The sequence below is a fragment of the Harpia harpyja genome, chromosome 11 (genome assembly GCF_026419915.1).
Source record: "Harpia harpyja isolate bHarHar1 chromosome 11, bHarHar1 primary haplotype, whole genome shotgun sequence".
Lineage (NCBI taxonomy): Eukaryota > Metazoa > Chordata > Aves > Accipitriformes > Accipitridae > Harpia > Harpia harpyja.
In genome coordinates, this window is record NC_068950.1 from 4,913,539 (window position 1) to 4,934,080 (window position 20,542).

At 53.8% G+C, this 20,542-nt stretch overlaps 2 protein-coding genes and 1 long non-coding RNA gene across 7 annotated transcripts in view; all 3 read left to right on the forward strand.

Moving 5' to 3' along the window:
* The first annotated feature begins 2,130 nt into the window (after nucleotides 1–2,130).
* On the forward strand, nucleotides 2,131–5,482 carry LOC128147893 (uncharacterized). 4 transcript variants are annotated; one of them, XM_052801111.1, is made up of 3 exons: nucleotides 2,131–3,560; nucleotides 4,317–4,407; nucleotides 4,540–5,482. In XM_052801111.1, exon 1 carries the CDS (start codon nucleotides 2,217–2,219, stop codon nucleotides 3,225–3,227), a length of 1,011 nt encoding a protein of 336 aa, XP_052657071.1. In that variant the 5' UTR covers nucleotides 2,131–2,216; the 3' UTR covers nucleotides 3,228–3,560; nucleotides 4,317–4,407; nucleotides 4,540–5,482. The 4 variants fall into 4 exon arrangements, with proteins under 4 accessions (XP_052657071.1, XP_052657072.1, XP_052657069.1 ...); XM_052801112.1 differs by having other exon boundaries at nucleotides 2,131–2,285; nucleotides 2,376–4,407; XM_052801109.1 differs by having other exon boundaries at nucleotides 2,131–4,407.
* A 6,600-nt stretch (nucleotides 5,483–12,082) lies between these two features.
* AP3D1 (adaptor related protein complex 3 subunit delta 1) overlaps nucleotides 12,083–20,542 on the forward strand; it is a 45,928-nt gene continuing 37,468 nt past the window's right edge. Inside the window, exon 1 of one of the 2 annotated variants that reach the window (XM_052801097.1) lies at nucleotides 12,083–12,486. In XM_052801097.1, the coding sequence (XP_052657057.1) occupies nucleotides 12,391–12,486 (96 nt within the window). In that variant the 5' untranslated portion in view covers nucleotides 12,083–12,390. The remainder of the gene's footprint in view (nucleotides 12,487–20,542) is intronic. The other variant, XM_052801098.1, reaches the window with a different exon arrangement.
* LOC128147896 (uncharacterized) lies at nucleotides 12,504–19,454 on the forward strand. The gene is made up of 2 exons (XR_008237129.1): nucleotides 12,504–13,794; nucleotides 13,895–19,454. It is a non-coding gene; the product is annotated as an uncharacterized LOC128147896 (long non-coding RNA).

Here is a 20,542-nt window from a genome sequence, read left to right on the forward strand (position 1 = left end):
CCTGTCCTCAGCTGCCCTCCCCGCGCGCGCCCCCCCCTCCCCGCGCGCGCGCGCCGCCGCCCCCGCGCGCGCCCGCGCGTCGGCGGAGGGGGGGGACACGTGGGGGGGGGAGGCGTGCGTGCCAGGCGGCGCGGGGGCACCCGCGCGCGAGCTCTGTTCCTCGCCCACGGGCGGCGCGCGGGGCCGGGGCCGGGCGCGCGAGGGCGCGAGGCGGGCGGGGGTCACACGCGCCGGGGCGGGGGGGGGGGGGGCGGATCGCGCAAAGCTGGAGCGCTGCAGTCAGGTAGCGGTGCAAGGCTGGCACCCGCTGTGCGAGAGGGCAAGGCTGCGGGGCCACACACGCGTGACTGCACAAGGCTGGAACACAGTGGTTAGGTGGCCGTGCAAGGAGCGCCCCGCGTGACGGTGCGAGGCTGGCACGCAGCGCTCGGGGGGGGGGGGGCGTGCAAGGCTGGAGCACCCCACGTGATGGTGCAAGGCTGGCACCCAACACTCAGGGGGGCGTGCAAGGCTGGAGCACCCTGGGTGACGGTGCAAGGCTGGCACGCAGCAACTCAGTGGTCGTGCAAGGCTGGAGCACCCTGGGTGACGATGCAAGGCTGGCACGCAGCAACTCGGGGGTCGTGCAAGGCTGGAGCACCCTGGGTGACGGTGCAAGGCTGGCACGCAGCAACTCAGTGGTCGTGCAAGGCTGGAGCACCCTGGGTGACGGTGCAAGGCTGGCACGCAGCACAACTCAGGGGTCGTGCAAGGCTGGAGCACCCTGGGTGATGGTGCAAGGCTGGCACGCAGCACAACTCGGGGGACTGTGCGAGGCTGGAACCCTCCATGTGACAGGGTAAGGCTGGCACGTTGCACACAGGTAGCAGGACAAGGCTGCGGTGCCACACGCGTGTGACTGCACAAGGCTGGCACACCGCTCGGGGGGCTTGTGCAAGGCTGGAGCACCCTGCGTGATGGCGCAGCATGTACACAGTTCACTAAAACAATGGAACAAGCCCACGTGCCACGTGGCTGCTGGTGCAAAGTCTGCACGCCAAGTGACAGTGTGAGCTTTGCACAACGCCGCAAGGTCACAGTGCAAGGAACGTGTGTTGCACGGGGGTGACGCGGCCGGGGACTTCCCATTGCACATGGGTGAGGGTGCCAGGCTGGTGCGAGGGGCTCCACACGTCTCCGAGTAGGAGCTTTACTGGGATGGGGGATCCATCCCATGCACCGAGGCAGCACCCCTGCATGTGCATCAGTGCATCTTCCAACGGGGACTGGTGGACAGGGTGCAGAGAGGAGCAATGGGGGGCAGGGAGCTGCTGTGCCAGCAACTGTAGCCTTACGACACGGTGTAACCTGGTAGTAGGACTAAGTGCACCCCAGCACAGTCTCGGTGCTGGGGCTGGTGTTCTGCACCCAGCTGGGGCTCTCTGACCACCAGTGCAGCTGGCACTGGGCACGTGGTGAGGCGGGAAGTGTCCTGGGTGAGGGCTGGCATCCCCCTGGCCCCTCTCCCCAACCTGTGGGTGCTGGGGGTGACCGGGAGCAGAGTGACACCATCCTGCATCTCTATAGTGTCCTGTGATGGCCAGGAGCTGAATGACATCATTTTGCATCTCTATGGGTGCCCAGCAGTGGCCAGGAGCTGAGCCATACCATTTTGCATGGGAGCTGAGTGATAAAATCAGGCAAGAGCTTCCCCCTCGCAGCCTTTTGGGTGTTAATTTCCCTGATTTGGGGACATGCGGGTGCCCTGGGATGGAGGCACATCTGGGTGCCCTGCCACCCTGCCCTGCCACCTCTGGGGACGAGAAAATTCAGGCGGGAGGAAACGCTGCCGGTGCTGCGTGCAGCTCCCCCAAATTAGCTACAGCTTGCAAGCCCTGCAGGGCTGGAAACGCGGGCAGGCGCAGCCGGGGCAGGCGATGCGGGAGTCCCACCCATCGGCGACACGGGGGTCACCTCACCCCACGCTTGCACCTTGGCAAAGGGACAGTGCACCCCGACACCCACCGACGGCTCGGCCGCCCTCCACAGAGATGCCGGCTCCTGGCAAGGCGCGTGCCTGCCCGCAGAGCCCCGGGGGGTCCTTTGGGGCGCACATGCGTGATCCCTCCGGAGAAATACCCGTCCCCGAAAGGCAGGGTCCATGCCGAAGGTCGGAGCAGGACCTGGGGAGCTGCCGTCACCGCATCGCGACAGCTTGAGCCGGTCTCGGCCGCCAGATGCGGTCCTTGCTCTGGCGAAGGAGTGTTTCCAGCTGGGTGATGTCGGTGCACCCAGCGCTCTCGCAGGTGAAGGACCCGCACCCTCAGGTCGGTTCAGAGCCTTGCAGCCGCTTGCTCCTCTGTCACCCTCGAAAGCAGCTGTTTTTTTCCCAGCAGGTGATTTTTTTAAGTGGTTTTCAGCCCATGGCACACCAGTGCATCACCAGGCTGCAGCTTCCAGCGCATCAGGGCTCTCCAGCCCCCAGCTCAGCAGTGAGTGACCCCAAGGGAAGGGCACCCAGCACAGCACCCGCACCCTCACCTCCCGCCTCCGCTCGCATCACGCTGCCGGATGGGACCGGGGCATGGCCACACCGTGCCGGGTGCTGTTTTCCATTTGAGTGCTGGAAGAGCAGCAGCGAGCCCGTGTCTGCCAGAGATGAGCATCCCTGTGGGTCAAGAGCATCCTGGGGAGGCACCCACAGCCCGGTCGGGCATCGGCGAGCCCAGGCTCTGCGGTGCAGCTTGACCTGCAGCTGGGTGCAGTGGAGCCAGACGCCTTCTGGAAGGAAAATCAGCCTTTCCCCATCAAACTGGCAGTGGAAGTTGTGCTGGGAACTGCCTCCCTGCAATGCAGGCATGGGGTTGGTAACACCCCCACTTGGTTTCTCACTTTCTCAGCCAAAGACAGGTAAACACAGCTCGTGGCAGGATCCTTTTGCCATCTGTCTCTTCTGGCTGTTGTTCCCCAGCTTATCAATCTTATCTTCCTTTTATCCTGCTGGAGAGGATGTGGGTCAGCCACAAACATGCTGGGGAGGTTGGGGTGCCGCCTGCCACGGAGCCGGGCTTCGGCACCAGCCGCCAGTACCCCTGCTTCGGTGCGATCGCATCCGCTCCTCTCCTGTGCTGGGCTGCAGCTCCGGGGCCGGGCAAGGCCACCCGCGTTCGGTGGGTGTCTGCAAAGTCCTTCGGGATCCTGCTCCCTCCGCCTCAGCGACGCACGGGAACGTCCAATATTTGGGCTGAAAACCCACATCATGTTTGGGGTCGCAGCCTGTGGCTGTCATGTTCCTGTTCCCATCGCCCCGACAGCGCGGCGTGGGAGGGCAGGGGCATGCACCGTGCCTGAAATGCATCCCGGAGCTGCCGCGTGCCAGAGCAGGCTATTTTCTGGCAAGGTATTTTGTGCATTATTTAACACTTGTATTTCTTGACGGGTCGCTGCCTTCAGTTGAGACGAGCAGCCGTTTGCTGGAGGCGACTGCGCAGCCCTGCGACCGAGACCTCGGGCTGGGACGTGCCCCTGCTCCTGTCCCCACCGCAGGTTGCTCCCTCATCCAGAATTGCCTCCGAGTCCAGGTCCAAACTTGGCCACTCTTCTCTTTGTATCCTTTTTTTCCCCCTTAAATGTCCATACGTGCAGAAAGCTACATAACTAGGAACGCTTTTCTAAAGAAAACACTAAAATCATCAAGTCAGCAGTGCTTAAACTGCTCTGACTGCCTCTTAAATAATCAATTCATATTTAATTAGCTTACCACAAAAATTCCATTAAATTTAAATAAATAGACATGGCAGGAGTTCTCCGAGGCACAGCAGGCTCCGTTTAAAGAATTCTCTTTGAGTTCGTTAGGTTGGTCTTTAATCAGTTTGTCGTCAAAGTCCTTGTGTGGCCCAAGCAGGCTCCTGGGCTGCTAATAAAGAGGTATCGAAGCTACAAGGGTTTCCCGGACAGCCCCAGCCCGCGCCCAGCCATCTGGCTGCCGTGCACAGCTTCAGCACCAGCACCGATATCTTCTGGCAGGTAGCGGAGAGCAGGTCATTTTTGAAACACCTGCCCTAACCAGAAGATCTTTTTTTCACTGATTTCTCTGAGTTTTCCATCCAGGCAAAGAGAGAAGCGAGCAAGGGCAATGCCTTGTTTTCTGCCAGTTCAGTGAGCTGAACTGGCCGCCAAGAGCTGGGAGCTGGCTCTGCCCCCCTTGACAGCTCTGAAATTTTGCTTTTTGGGGTCTTCTTTGCCTGCTTGTCCCCATGCTTGCCCGCAGCTCAGCTCTGCTCTGCAGTGGGACCTGCCATGTGCTGCCGGGGCTCCACAGACCAATGATTTTTCAGGGGCATCAGGCAGTGACCTGCAGCTTCGCCTGCTCCAGAGTCACACGACCGGCTCCGAAATCAGCAGCTGTTGGATTTTGCTGGTGTGGAGGTTTGCAGGGGGAGAGGTGCCTGTCTCCTCCCTGGGTTTGCTGCCCCTGCTGCATCCCCCGCTGGCTGCAGCTCCCGGTTCCGTGCCGGCGTAAATCAGAGCTGAATTTTTTTTTTTTTTTGCCGCCACCAGGTAAACCAGGTTTGACTGAGGGAGGAACTGGGAAGTGCTGTGCAGCTCCCCGCACGCAGCTGCGGTTCTGGGGCGCTGGAGAAGGGAGGTTTCCCTGGCAGGAGCCAGGTACAGCGTACGGCTGGCACCCAGCCCTGCGGAGGCTGACGGGCAGCTGGCCAGCAGTCCCCCCTGCTCCACCGCTCCCACGTCCCACCTCTGCTCCCACGCAGCAGCCTGGGCCCCACCCGGGGACCCCCGGGAGCAGAACAGGGAATCCCAGCTCCTGCCGGCATGGGTGGGATGCAGGGAGGGCATTAATGCACCAAGGACAGCTTGCACAAGCGATGCTCCGAGCACACCTTGCACATGCCACATGCAAAGGTACCTCCTGAGCTCTTTCCCACGCTGGCGTTATTCCCCTCGGGGCCGTGGGATCAGCTTCCCACAGCGGCACGCCACCGCACTCGTGGGTACATCGACCCTCGCGGCCGGCGTGGCACTGGTGGGGTGAGTGGTTGGCTGTGGGGTGGGGGCCAAGGTGGGCACGGGGGCTCAAGGTGCACGTCAGCTCCTCCGGAAACTTGCCTTTTCAGTGATGTCTCATCTTGAGTATTGACCCAATTTAGTTGACAATAACAAGTTAGATCACGAGGCAGGTTAATGCGGGCAAGTCTATTCCCATCAGATTAAATATTCCAACTGGAGCCCAGTGTGTTTGCCCCCATAACGGCCCGCCGTTGGTGGTCCATAGCCCCAGGGCATGGGGGCAGCGCCCTGCTCTGACAGCCCAGCCCTGCAAAAGCCTCCTCTCATTCTGGGTACACATCTTTCTGTTTATTTCTAATTCAGTCTCTCCTGGGATGGGGTTACTGGTGCCCTTCGTGGTACGTGGTTTTTCCTTCTCTCCCCCTGAAGCCTGGAGCACGGCCAAGCTCTGTTCACTGTTTCGTGGTAGGACCAATAAAAGTCAGGCTCTGCAAATGGCTCCCATTGCACAGCTCGTTTCATGGAGCAGTTAAGCTGTTTAACCCCAGCTGGAACTGCACGTCTCAGTGCCCCATTAGCCTTTCGATGGCCCCGTGAAATAAGGCAGGACGTTTGACAACATGAATGCAAACCTGGCCGCGCAGAGCTTCCCTTCCCCTCCTTGCAAAATGGCCCACGTGCAATTTTCCAAGCCCCTCTTTAATTTCCCGGGGTCAATCCTGCATCATGATGGTGAGTTCCCTTCCACATGATGGAGCAGCATCTGTCCTTTCCATCTGTCCCGGCAGCTCCCTGGGCCAAATCTCTCCAGGGATGCTCCGGCTGCAGTTGCCACAACAACAAAATGATGCAACAGTTTCCTCTCGGGATGCAGAACTGGTGTTAATGCTGGGGACCAGGGCGGGCGACAGGCACCGTGGCCGTGCTGGTGCCGGCAAAGGTCCGGGCAGGATAAAGCCCTTTTAGGTCATGAATATCCCCAGTCTGGTCCTGGAAACTGGTCTGTTTGAGCCCAGTTTGGGGACTTTTCTCCTCACTGAGAGGTGGCTGCCACTGCTGGAGCTGCCCTCGCCCAGGGATAGGAGCGCTGTACATCAGGAGCCACAGCCCCAGATTTACTGGGGAACAAGGTGGAAAAAGCCAGGGGGACTGTCAGCCTGCTGCCACACTAGGCACAGCCGATGTCAGCCAAATCGCTGGCTCTGCTCAGCCCCCCTGGACCAAACTCAAACCCTGCTGAAGTTAACGGGGATGTTTCCACTGGAACAAGCCCAGACTGATCCCATCTCCAGTGTGGCTGGGTGTGCGGTGCCCTGCAGAGCTGCATTCCCCTTGCTGCGACGGCCACGTGCCCCACGAGGGCTGCGGTGCCTGTCCCTGGCATCCCTGCTGCTGGGGCCGTAGGGCACCCACTGTCTATCCCCATGGGTGCTGTGGCTGCCTCGGCATTTTTCAGCCCTGGGGGGTGCAGAGGGTTGCACGGCCGGCCAGGAGGTCCCCCATCAGGAGCCAGTATGGGCTGGGGGAAGCACTGGGACTGGTGGGATGCGACACCCTCCCAGCTCTCCCCTCCAAACAGCAAAGACTGGGTCCCATGCATGCATCGGGGCATCACGGAGCCTGTCCCCTCCTGCTGCCCTTCCCTGTACACCGCCCTGGCTGCAAACAAACCCTGTGTCCCAACCGTCCCCTCAGTCCCCATCCCCTCAGGCTGCAGTGACCCTACCAAAGTTTCCCCTTTCCGTGTCCTTAGGGCAGATCCACGCTCCCCGGATTAAGGGCTCTGCCCCGCAGCCCTGGGATCCTGCTTCCACAGGGGATCACCGCCAGGCTGGGCTGGGTGCTGGGAGCACAGGGAGGAGGGAAACTTCCCCTGCTGCCATTAACCTCCTCTGGGCTCCGTGCCTCCACGCTGAGCAGCCCGAAGGAAGGCACCTCTGAATCAGAGCCGTGCCCTGGCTCCGTGCTCGCGGGCTGCTGCCAGCCCTGTGGGCTTGCCCATGTGCCGGCGAGTCACCACGCGGTGGCACCCGGGCCCAGCAGGGAGCTGGGCTGTGGTGGGACGTGGGGGCAAGAGCAGCCGGCCACCCCCCGGGTGGGAGATTAACCCAGTGGGCAAGCAGTGACACGGCCAGGCATCCTGGGAAAGCCCAAACCCAGCTGCACTGGAGTTCAAACCCCAAAGGCGTTTCCCTCGCTGCGGAGTGCAATGTGCAGGCACAAAATGGTGGCTCTCGCCTCTGCTCTGAGTCCAGGACTCTCTGGCGCGTGCGGCCCCCGAAATCTGGGAACCCGGCATCTCCCGGGTGCATGCCTGCACCCGTTCACATCCACTTGTTTGGTTGTTGCTGGAAAACCCAGCTCTGCAAGAGTGCTGACATGGCTGTTGTGGGCTGAGGCCAACTGGACATCGTGGAGCTGGACTGGAGTTTGCTCGGGGGCTGCCGAGCAGCTGAACCCCCCGGCACAGCCTGGGGTCAGGGAAGCCCATCCCAGCTGCCTCCTGCCCTGCCCTGGGAGGTTTCTGTCAGAGCTCTGCTTTGCCATGGAAAAACAACCCCAATTTCATCCTTTTAGGCTCTGCTGGAGCTTGAATCGCCCGGCACCGCAGCCCTGATGTGCATTAGCAAACACCACACTGCTGGAGAGATCCCGGGGCCGCAGGATCCGTACGGGGACCCTCTGCCCTGCCCCAGCCCCTGGCATAGCCGTGACCCCGCACAGGGACAGAGGCCAAACCAGGTCCCGCAGGAGGGCTGGGGAGGGGTCCCCGCAGCTGCCTCCCACCTCGGTCGCCCTTTTTTGCTCCCAGTGCTTGGAGCTTGCAAGCTCAGAGCTGGCTCAAGCAGCCGGGCAGCTTTTGTCCCCAACATGCCTCTTGGCCGAGCCTGGCACCCCCTGCCCTCCCCGGTGAAGGCAGCCGGGGCTGGGGGCACCCAGCACCGAGCTTTCCGCAGGGTCTGGCGCATTCTCGCCAGCCTCCAGCTTGCCAGGCCATGCCCATTCCAGCCTGGCATCGTTTGCAACAAATTTCAAGCGAGGAATCAGATGTGGCATTTTTGAGCACGAGGCTGCGGTATTTAATCCTCGGGATCCATCCCTGCTCTGGGATGGCACCATCCCCGCTGCGTCCAGATCTGCACCCCCATTTCAGAGGGGGCTGTGGAGGGACAAAGGTGCTGGGAGGGTTGGGGGTGAGGGGGCTGTCCCGGCTGTGCGTGCAGCGCAGTGCCAGACCCGAGTCGCCCGCAGCAGGGCCCGGAGCAGCCGACAGCAGCCGCGGCACACGCAGCCGCCTGAATGGGTCCCTTGTCCCCGCAGCGCCGGCTGGGCCGGTGCCCTGCTCCGTGCCTGGCCCACGGGGACACCGGCTGCCCCCACCCCACAGCTCACCCGTCACCCAACACAGGACACTCATCACCCCCACCCTAATATGGGTGATCCAAAGATGGGGCACCCATTACTCAAACATGGGGTATCCATCACCCCCACCCAAACATGGGGCACCCAAACATGAGCACCCATCACCCCCACCCAAAGATGGGGCACCCATCGCCCAAACACAGCGCACCCAGCACCTAAACACGGGGCACCCAGCACCTAAACACCGAGCACCCAGCTCCCCCACCCAAACGCGGGGCACCCATCGCCCAAAGGCGGGTCACTCCCTGCCTCCCGACACCGGCCACCCCACGCGGGTCCCCCACCCCCGGCAGGTCCCGTCGTGTGTGTCGTGTGTGTGTGTATGTGTGTCCCACCGCCACCTCCGGCTCTCCCGGGCCGCCGGCGCCATCTCGCGGGGACCGGGGCGCAGCACCGGGCAGCACCGGGCAGGGGCCGCCGGTCGGGGGTGGCAGCGGAGCGGGACCGTGGGCGGGGGCTGTGCTAGAGCAACACGGGCACCCGGGCATGGGGACCCCAAAACGGGGACCCCATCACGGGCACCCTGGCACAGGGCACCTTGACACGGGCACCCCAATATAGGCACCCCGGGACGGGCATCCTGGCAAGGGCGGCCCAGTATAGGCAGCTGGGTATGGGGCACTCCAGCATGGGCATCCCAAAATGGGCATCCCATCACAGGCATCCTGTCACAGGCACCTCGGCATGGGGCACCCCAATATAGGCATCCTGGCACAGGCACTCCGACATGGGCGCCCCAGTATGGTCACCTGGGGACAGGGCACCCTGACGCAGGCACCCTGGCACAGTCACCCCATCACGGGCATCCTGTCAAGGACACTCCAACATGGGCACCCCAATATGGGCACTCTGGCATGGGGCACCCCAGGACAAGTCACCTGAACACAGGCACACCATCACAGGTATCCCAATATGGGCACCCCAACATGGGGCACCCCAGTATGGGTATCCCAGCAGGCTCACCCTAGCACAGGCACACTAACACGGGCACCCCAATATGGGCACCACCACCCCAGCTCAGGCACCCATCACCCTCCTCGTGCCTGGGCCAGCAGCGAGGGGCAGGGACATGCCACGGGGCAGTAGCACCACGAGACCTGGCACTCAAAAGCACCAGCTATGCTCAGGCTGCCGCAGCCCTTGGCCTTGGCTGGGCACTGGGTGAACCCTGCCCACGTCTGCCCCTCTTTTGGGGATGGGACGGTGGAGGTATGTGGCCCTGGGACTGGTGACACTGGGCCTGGCCGGTCCAGCATCACAGTCCTGAGGTCATTCTGGTGCTGCAGCGTTGCTGGAGCCCAGCTTGAGTCCAGCTTTTGTAAAAGATCCTATTTTTGCCCTTGGAGGTTGAATAGCACCAATGTCGTGTTTCTTTCCCCCACATCTGTTTACACAAAGACAGCAATTAACATAACACAAGCTAAATCTCATTAAACCTCGCTGGGATGGAGTCTGGGCAGCAAAACCTATGGAGCACTCCGAGTGCTGGGACAGGGGAGCCCCGCAAGACGGCAAGAAAACTCACAGAAGCGTTGCCTTTTGGGGGGAAAGCAGGATCAGGCCCTGAACTGAGCAGCCCAGGTCCAGTTCCATCAGGGATGCGATGACCAGGCTTGTGTTTTCCCATGGACAGACACCGGGACTCGGTAGCGCATCGCTAGAGTTCTCCCATGGCACAGCATCCCTTAGGGATGCTCGCTGCCAGCGGCAGGAGGAGACGCAGCTGAGAGTGGGAAAGTTCCTTCCTCAAGAAAGCTGCCTGCGAAATTACAACAGCAAAAACAGGAGGTGGCGTTATGTATTAAAAAAAAAAAAATCCGAGCTGCAAAAGCCATGAGACAAGAAGCTGGGAATTTTAAGGACTTTAAATATTACCTGTGGCAAAGATTAGGGTTAGAGCCATGCTCTTAACTAAGGATGATCATTAAGGGAATTTCAAACCATCCAGTGTTTGGAGGAAGAAAAGTGAAAAAGTCATTACTGCCCCAAATATTTAAGGCTGAACCAGGTCAGGTCACACCAGGAGGAGAAATCCTTGGAAACTCAGTCTGGGGGGAACGAAGTCCTGGGTCCAAATCCTTCTATAGGAGACTTTCCCCATGCACTCAGTTCCCAGCCCCCTGCTCTGGGGTGCTGCAGCAGCCCCCCCTGCCCAGGTCCCTCTCTGCAGCGCGGGGTTCGTTAGTGGTGGTGGGGAAGTTTGTTGCGGTGTTGCATCTCCCAGCCTGGGCCTCCACGCCTGGCCCTGTCCTGCAGGTGTGACAATGTGACGGTGTGTGGGCCTGGGCTCCAACTGAGCCGCTGAAATGGTCTGGGTTAGAACCACGGCTTTTCGCAAGGTTTTTTGGCAGAGCCCCTTGGAGGGCAGGGCTGGCACACCAGCAGAGGCAGTGGGACGGCTGCAGGGGACGGTGGCAGCACAGGTGGGCACGGCCACCCCTTCCCAACCTACCGCCTCATCCGAGGTACCTGGATGTTATCCGTACTGTGAGGACTCCTACGAACAAAACTCCTACCCTTCGACTTTTTCCCTTAAAAAGGGAAACCTAATGCGTAGGGACTGATGTGTGTAGCTATTTCTGAACAAAACAAAAACAAACCCATGGGCTCCGTTCTTCTGTCAGGGTCCAACAAAAACAAGCTGTAAGTCAGAATCTGAAGACAGAGAACAAAGGGGAAAAATACTTGAAGCAAACAGAAATCCTTTTCCTTCCCACTGTCGTAAAGCGGCTCAAAAGCCCAAGCAGGTCTTGGCAAGGTTACATCTCCTTTTCATCTTCAAGCTCCTTTCCGTTTATTCCTTTCCTTTCCCAGATGCTGGAATCTCGCTCTGGAGGGGGGGAGCAGCTCCTCTGCATTTTCTTTTCTCTCTCCTGTTCCACTGCACCATCCACCCACAGTGGGACACGGCCTCCCCAGGGCAGACGTGTACATACGGGGTGATGCGGGTGTTTGGCACGTGGGTAGAGGATGAGCTGCAGCCGTAGGAAAGCTGAACCACTGCCCGCTCCATGTCTGTGTGCGTGGTGCTGCCCGCGTGGCTCCGTGTCCGCCTGGCCATCACCCATCACCCATCACCCATCATCACCCATTGTCACCCGTCACCCATCATCACCCATCACAGCTGTCCCACGCTGGCACTTGTCACCTGGGGAAATGGGTGACTGTATTTAGGCAGCTACCCAAGTCCCCACGAGTGTTGGGGACTTGGAGTGGCCACGGAGGTTGACGCTTGCTCCCCGTGGGGTGGCGGCAGCCGGTGCCCGGGCTGCGGCAGCCTGCGGAGCCGCATCCCGGAGAGGGAAATTTGGCAAGAATGCCAAAATTTGGCTGTATCGGTTGTGCAGCCGTTAAAGACACCCACGGGCAAGGGGGGGGGCGGCCGGAGCGCCGCCAGCCCCACCGACGGGCCGCGGGCCCACGCTCCCCCCGCCACGTGGGACCTGCGGGGGCGGGGCCAGGCGGTGGGCTGGGCGTCGGGGGGGAGGCGGAGTTAGCGGCAGGAGTGACGCGACCGGCGTGGGCGGGAATGGGCGTGGCCTAGCGGGGAATGGAGGGGGGGCAGGAGAGCGGAGAGGCGAGTGGGCGCGGCTGGGGCGGGCGCGGGGGCGTGGTTAGGCGGGCAGGGGCGGGGCCGAGCCCTCAGCTGACCGGCCGCCATTTTGTCAGGCGCTGGGGAGGCTGAGCGGAGGCTGGAGTTGGGGTTCGCGGCCGCCGGGGCCGCCCCTGCCTCCCGCCCGCCCTGTGCCGCGCCGCGCCGGGGGTGAGCAGCGTCCGCGCCCCCCCCCCCCTCCGCCTCCCCGCCCGGGATGTGAGCGGTCTTGGGTCCGCTGGTCTCACCCGGCTCTAGCGGTAGCAGGAGCCGCGGCGGCCCCCCCCCCCCCCTCCCCTCCGGCTGGGCCCGGCCCCTCAGCCCCGAGCGCAGGCCCCGCGGCCCGGCCCGGCCCCGCCGCCGCCGCCATGGCGCTGAAGATGGTGAAGGGCAGCATCGACCGCATGTTTGACAAGAACCTGCAGGACCTGGTGCGCGGAATCCGCAACCACAAGGAGGACGAGGTGAGCGGACCCGGCCCCCGCCGCGGTGGGGCTGCCGGCTCCCCTTGGCTCCGGCCTGGGCCTCCCACCCGGGGCTGGTTCGCCTCATCCCTCCGTGCTGGCTGTCACCCGTTTCCCGGTCAGGTCCTGCTCCGTCGGGGGGTGGGTGGGAGCCCGCCTCCAGCCCGTTCCCTGCAGGGAAGGCTGCGCCAGGCCCAGAAGCAGCCGGGTGTCTTGGCCACCCTGGAAAGGGGATGTTGTTTTGGGGAAGGTGGAAGCTGGAATCAAAACGAGGAAGATGATGCTGGGGTGTAGGCCAAAAGGGAAAGACTGTGGGAGAACGAGAAGGCGTTAGGGGAGCAGTGAGGTGAAAAGGAGGATAAGGGAGGGTCACACTTGGTACTCGCTTTCCCATTTAGCGTGGTGGTGAGATCCCTGATACATATATATATATATGTATATGTAAAATAGAGGAATTCCTTTCTACTGCACTACAGTCAAGTACGGTAGTGAACTATGTATTCTTCACCATGAAGCTGATACACAGGAAGGCTGGGTTCAGTCATAATTGAGCTTTCAAATTATTCATGTTGTACACCTTCTGACTAAAATGTATTTTCCTTGTTTCAAAGCTTTTGCAGGCAGAAAGCAGATGCATGTGTTGGCCTGTTATTCTCTCTTGTATTAGAGGCATGTGATCAGGAAATTAGTATAGGTGAAGTAATTAGTCATCAAGAACACGTTATGTGAGACTTTCCACATTGAAGTGTCACATGTTAATTGGGAAGTAACGGACACTAAGGATATCATTTATGTTCATCTTCAAGTAAGTAGTCATGGCCTTAGAAGCTTTCTTGTGAATGGTCTAACAGTTACGCTTTGCTGGAATATCAGTGAGTTGCTGTGGAGTCAGTAACAGGCTAAAAATATTTGTAGAGTACAGTGTTTCTTCATAAGAGTACAATATCCAAATGGTATGAGCTATGGAAAGTATCTGGGAAGTTTGTAATCTTGTAACTAGATCAAATATTTAAGTTGGAAAACTAATTTAATGGGAACATAAAATCCAACTTCCAAACCCACATGATTTTTCAAATAGCTTTTAAGCCTGTTGTGCATAGGACAAGGTGACTTGCTAGTGATGATACCTGGGAAACTTGTAATTTTATTTTAGTATACATTAAATTTATGGGTATTGATTTGGTGACAGAGGAAGACAGTTCTACTATGAAGAGTGCAGTGCCCTGCAAAATGTGGGAAACTACATGGAGAAGTGGAAACAGCATGTTTATGTGGACACTTAATGTGTTACACTCAAAGCTGGAACAGGTGAACAGTAATTCTATGGAGCACTTCCCCATAGCGTGCTTAGGCCCAGTTTGTATGTTATGCTGCTTTTAGTAAATATGCTTTATCCTTTTATGCATAGGACAGAAAATGTTTCTTCAACTGTCAAACCTCTGAGGATCCCCCTGAAGAAGGTCCAGGCTGGTCCAGGCCTTTGGGGCACCAGTCCTCTTTGAGGAGGATTGAACGTACTGTTCTCATTTCTAAAATAATTTTGTGACAAATAGCTCCTTTTCCAGGACTTCATAAAGAGCGCAAGTGCTGTTACACAGTCAGGATTAAAAAGTTCCTGTGCATCATAAGCCACATCAAGTTTGTTCTTAGTCTGTGACAAGAAATATTTAAAATGCATTGGCTTTGATCTTTGGAGTTAGGAAAAAATACTGCTTAGACAATTTTGTAGGGCTCTGTATATTTGACGAAAGTTGTTACACAGGTATACACACTCTCTAGGATTCAGTGAGGTCAAAGCAAATGTGTTATCTCTTACTGTAAGTAAGAAAGAGGCTGATGTCAATTACAATGGTTGGACTGTAGCATGGTAGTATTTTACATGACGGTAGCTCTTTAGTTTGAAATACAAGTTGTGAGATTTTAAAATAGATAACTGTAGGGGTAGTTCCTTTTTATATCCTCATGTGCATAGCAAAAATTAAAACCCGAACTTCAGGTTGTGTTCAGCTGATCAGTAGACATTGCACTGATGAAATGTGCATCTTCTGCAGCATAGACTGTTTCAGCATCCTTCAAAGATTTTGCTTTATTACATAGAGTGGCTGCAGACAGCATAGGACTGTTCCATTTTCTAGCTCACCTAGCTGAAGAGGGCTGTAAACCTTCTGCTGTTAAGATGCTGGGCGTTGATTCAGTGCTTCCCAGGCAATGGTCATGGATGTTTGCTAATTTTCAGGTGGTGTTACAAAATCAGAATAGTATATTAGAGGAAGTAGCTGCAAAAATTCTTCCTCCTTTTTCTACAGTGCTTCCATTGTTCATTGTATCTATTAAATGTTGCTCCAGTATTGAATGTAGTTGTTAGCCAACATTTGTGTGTCTCAAGATAAGAGTCTAAGCTTAAGGCACACACTCCGTCCTATTCAGAAGAGCATATTAGTTTAAAACAAACAGCAGTGTGCTTTGGTGGCAAGGATATTAGCTGTTGATCTCAGCTCGACAAGAATTACTCTATGAAAGAAATGTCTCTGGAAAGGAGGTACTGTGGTTGTTAAATAAAAATGTCATGGAAAGAAACGAAAGCATGATTATTGCTTTGACTTCTGATTTAGTTAAGCTTTTTGCAGAAGGTTAATTTCTGTTGTATGTGTTGGTTCTTGTCTTTTGGAATTTAATCATACGGAAATCCTGCCATCATTTTGTCCCCTCATCTTTTTGGGCAGCCTCTCCTGGTAGATAGGAGATAGTAAGATATATTCCTTTCCAATTCCTCCGCAGTTACCATCACAAGTAAGTGTATCTGATATTTTACTGACGCATTGAGGATGTGTTTGTAGTGCAGGATGCTCCAAATGGTTGTCACCTTGGTTGAGACGTGGGTTTCTCAATACAGCTTTTCAACAGACCTACTGCATTCTTGCTTAATGGTTATGTGTTCATCCTGTATTGCTGGGACTCTTAAGCGCATACCCCAAGGCTTGTTGTGAGGTAAATGGAGCACCAGAGCTCTTTTCCAATAAATTTTAAGTGTCTTCCTCAGCTCACTGGAGGAACTGAGGGGGTACTGGAGGCTGCCCGGCACTTTAGCTCACATCCTTGCTGCACGGTGCTTAATTACCTGTCAGAGGCCATTTTCATTTTAGTTTCTCATCTGTATCCAAAGCTGACCCATTTATTTGAGTTTAAAACACTGAAACTGAAGTGATGGTCTTCTGTAAGGTTGAGAGGTAAGGGATAGGAGTTAGTTAACGCAGTCACTTTTCTGTGCAGACATACTCTATTTTCCAGTCTTCCGGGGAAAATTGGAGCTGCATCATCCTTCTGCGAAGTAAACGCTAGTGTGGAAGGAATGAGGTAGCATAACAGCATTAGATCTTTTCCTAGTTTGACGTGTTGTGTTTACTTTCCAACACTGTACAGATGCTCTAATCCCTGGGGTGTTTCCCAGTGTCAGTTCAAAGTTTGAGGGAAAGCCAAACCTGCAAGAAAGACTTGATCCTCTTCCATTCTCCCTTGACCTTCACTTCTAACATCTCATTCTCTCTTTCATTTGGAAGATGAATCTTCTTGGTATTAAAAGCAGTGAGTCTTTCACCTGTTATTAGGTGGTTTTGTCCCATATGGAGTAACTTCTCCCACTTTGTGCCTACTTTTTATGGATGTGCTACACAGCAGGCTCAAGGGGGAAGTGGCTTGTACCAAAGATTGTTAAAAGTAGAACAGATTTTTTTCCTAGATATTCCAAACTGAGAAATTATTTCTGTTTAGGGGTGTTCTCCTGAATGTGAAATAAAGGAAGGGCTCATCCTTTTATGCTGTCTGGCTCTTGCACAGCATTTTGCATTTGCAGTTAGGAAGTTTGTTGGTCCCAACAAGGAAGCTATTGTCAGATGCTGTGGTGAGGGGTTCCTTTGTAAAACTGAGATGATAAAATAACAGAAACAGAGATGTTAAATGAGTGGTGCTTTGTCCTGTTCAGACCATAGCCCTCTGTGTTTCGAGTGCCTTTGATTTACTGGAGGGCACTTAAGGAGGGAGAAGGGGTTAAAAAAAGTCCTGCACAAAAAGTCTGCGCACTTCTCTCATAACTTGAGAAAATTGCCTCCCTCTTCTTTCAGAGAGTCTGCTGCTTGTGTGCCAGGATTAGCACTTCGCAGTTTTGGTCATTGATACTTTCAGGAAAAAGCCTGTTAAAAAATTCACATTTTCTTGTGTGTTGTGTTTGGTGATAAGTATCTTGTTGCTGGTTTACATTTAAGATGTTGTTTTGTACAGAAGCAAGTTGGGGGAGCGAAAGGAGCAATCGGTGTTTCTGGTTGGAAAAAATAAAAATTAATTTCAGTTGATAATATAATGCGAAATGAGAGGCGTGTTGAGTGTTCGTGCTGTGAAATACGTATTTCACTGCTTAGAAGGATCAGGCTTACCAAACTGGCAGCGTGTCCTCATTTCTTACTGACTGTTAACCAAAGACAGTGGACTTGTATTGTTAAAAAAACCTGTTCCCCTAAATATAGGGCTGCTGTGGTCGACTGCACACTTCCAGCTACTTCTCTGACGTGTTTTCAGATGAAATCATGGCGTAAGGAGTTTTGAGGCATCTTTTAACATCACAAAGGTCTTTTGGGTGCAGCCTGTCATCAGCAAGGCTGAAGACAATCTAATGCTGGGTTTTCTGATGGCTTGGCCTGTAGCCACTATTGCAGTATTAGTGTCAAATGGTAAAGGATATGGGATGGAACATAATAGGGGAATTTTGAGGAATGCTAAAAAGCTCGTTGGTGCCCAAGACTGAACAAACAGCCCAACTGCTAGGCAATGTGCAGTTCATTGATGACAGACAGCTCTTTCAGTCACTGATGCTCGATCAGTTACTGCTTGTCATATGTGTGTTAATATCTTTGAAGGGAGCTCATTATTCCACCCACTTTCAAGTGGATCTAGAGTTGCTATTGTTAATTCTTTGAGCGTGTGAATCACTGGAAAAGACAAAGTCGGAAGTAGAAACAATACACAAAAGAGGGTTGGATAAGGACCTCACACCAATTGGTAAAAAAGCAGACTAGTAGTGGCTTCCAAGGTAGCAAGGCCCAGTGTAACAGTGTCCCTGCCTTACCTGCTGTGTCACGGAAGACAAAGGGCCCAGAGGAGCTGTGGAACATGAGCCAAGACGTGGGCTTTTTCTTGTGTGATTACAAGCAGAGAGCAGCTGAGGCTTTGCATTAGTGCTGCCTTTCATTAGCTTTTTGCTTTCTCCTGTGTTAAATATTACTTAATTGACTGTGGCATAAGTGGGGCTAATAGCTTTGTTCCAAGTCCAGATCCTTTTGTAGCTCTCTCTTTTGAGGATTTGAAATGCTCCAGACAGATCGCTTTCTCACACGTGTAAGTAAAAATTCTGCCTAGGCAGGTCCAGGGGAGAGGAAGAGCTTCTGGTCCCTTGTCCTAAGAAATGGAGTGGCCCGTACACTGCACCTTTTGCAAGGCCAGTGGAAGAACAGCCAGAAAAATCAAAGTAGAATAAAGATACTAACTACATTTCTGTGCTGTGGTCGTCTTCAGAGAGTTGTTTATTTGATGCTTTTTGATGCAGCTCTCTTGGTCCCAGTGCTAAGTGCAGAAAATGGGGCCTTTTGTGATTTCCTCTAATGTCGTCAGTGTCCACAAAAGTGACTGAAAAACCTCTTCCTCTATGATGTGGGTTAGTGAATATATTTGGTGCACTGAGAGTACCTTTAGGTTTTTCCCTTAGAAGTGTTCTTTGATAGCATTGATAGTTCTTGTGTGATGCGAAGAGCAGCAAGGGAGGACCTGCATCAGAAAGACCAAGTCATGAGACCGGTTACAAAGCAGCATTGTGTTCCTTAGGTTATTAAAAAAAACATGTTCATTCATGCTGAAAAACAGAAATGCTTCATAATCTAAAGGGGAGTCTGCTTAAATCTAGGTGGCAGGAAGTGTAAAGATATTTGGGTAAGGTAAAAGGTGCAGAAAATAACATGGTTAGTGGTAGTGTTAGTAGCTCATAAAGGTAGTTGAGTGCTTTTTTAAAGAAGCAGCATATGTTCAAAATAACTGACAATACTTACGAGTCCTATTGAATACTGAAGTGTAACTGAGCATGAAAAAACGTTTGGTTCATACCGGCTTACCTCCTCAGTCACTGGCCAGTAGGCTGATCAAACGGAGTTTGTAGACTATGTGGTTGAGTGCTGGCTTTTGTATTAGCTGTTTCCTTTTTACTGTTGTTTATTTTATGACCTAGGTGTTCAAACCTGTTAGCTTTCGCTGAGAGATTTCTATGTTAAAAGGTGTATAAAGGGAAGTAGACATCAATGTGGGTATGTTGAAACTTTCTTCCGGTGGGCTCAATCTTCATGGCAAATTCAGGCTGGATAAAATATATCACTTCTAGCTATCGCGGTGTGACTAATCTTTAGCCTTGAGGAATGTAAGTTTGTTTAAAGCAAGTGGTATGACTGTACAGCAGGGAGTAGGTGAACAAATTTAATTACACAAATATTTGTACTGAATTTAAGAAGTCAGCAGTGGCCACAAACCATCTTTCAATTCATTGTCCTTACTTTTCTGTAACTGAGAAGAACTCATAGCTTTGCATAAATCAGAGTTACATCTTTGTAATATTTTCAGTGTGACATGGTTTTATAGTATCGATACCTCATTAAGCATCTCTCTTTGTGATGTTTCCCTCTGAACTATTTCCAGTCAGCTGAGTCTCAGAAACAATAGCTACTTTAGTTCCTTAGAAGGAAGTGACCATTTCCTATATGTACAACAAAACGTGTGCTTGTAATGAACCCTACCTTTATCAAAGCCTGAAATTATGCTCAGAAATATGTCTGGAACTAGCAAATTGAAAAATCTGTTGTAAAAGTACTTGCACAGCTTTTTGCATAGTAATGTAAAAATAAAAGTTTGAGTACATCTTTTGTTTGCAGGGATAAGCACTTTTATCTGACGCATTTCTCTGGTCTTTAAAAGTTGTCTGCTCAGGTATGATTTAGCACAGGCCCTTGAGGATTGTTTAATAGCTGTGCAATTAAATTAACAAATATTGTGATCAGACTGGAGACATTTATATTAAGGGAGTGATCAGACTGGAGATATATTAAGGGACATCTCTAGAGCCTCGCTGATGATACATGCTTGCTGATCTATGTTGGACTGTTTTGGGTTTTACTATCTAATACCCATTTAATTGCACCATCTCAGACTAGCCCACCTGGGGAAGTGATAGAGGATGGCTTGTGTAGCTGTGCTGCAGCTTCCTGCACAGGTACTCTTTTGTGTGAAATACTTCAATTGCCTTTGGGTAAACTGCCAAAAAGGTGCTTTCCATGGGAGACTGCCAGGACACCCTGGTGCTCGGAGAGATGCTGCGGGTGCTGCAGTGCTCAGCGTGTCTGGGTGCATGCGTTGGCCTGGGTCTTGCTTGGAGTCACTTTGGTCAAGCAGCTGCAATGCTACATCTGTTTCTTTTCTGAAATCGAATCCTTCTGTATTACATACCTGTTCGGAAGATTGTATGTGTTTTTTCTGCAGTGCCTTATGGCACTGTGGTTCTTTGTTTGGGGTTGTTTAGTATCTGCTCTGAAACTGGTAGGTGTACACTACTTGCTTAGCATCTATCTGAATTTTTAAAATATGGTTCAAAGGTTTTTATTGGTTTATGAATCAGTTTAGGATAGATGGATGCATCATGCCAAATTTCAGTTGGTATGTATAGTTTCAGTAAACATTAAGAAAAGAAAAAAGTGTAAATTGACTTTTCGCATTTCTCCCTCAGTGTCGTTTGGCCAAGGAGTCTTGCTGTCTCACTTTGGTTGTAATAGGCAAGGGGGTAGTGGATAATGCATCATGTTTCTAATAAATAATATAGGAGAAGGCTGCTGCAAATGAAGTGGCAAAGGTTGACCGTCATGCCTCCAGTGTTTATCGCTGATGAAAACAGTACATTGCTCTAGGATCTTAAGGCTACCTACAAGACAAGTGAATAAATCCCTGGAAAGCTAGGTAGCAAAGGGAAACTAAGGCA

Excerpts from the sequence above, each read along its gene's own strand:
- LOC128147893 (XM_052801109.1), top strand. The coding sequence starts at position 2,217 with ATGCGGTCCTTGCTCTGGCGAAGGAGTGTTTCCAGCTGGGTGATGTCG.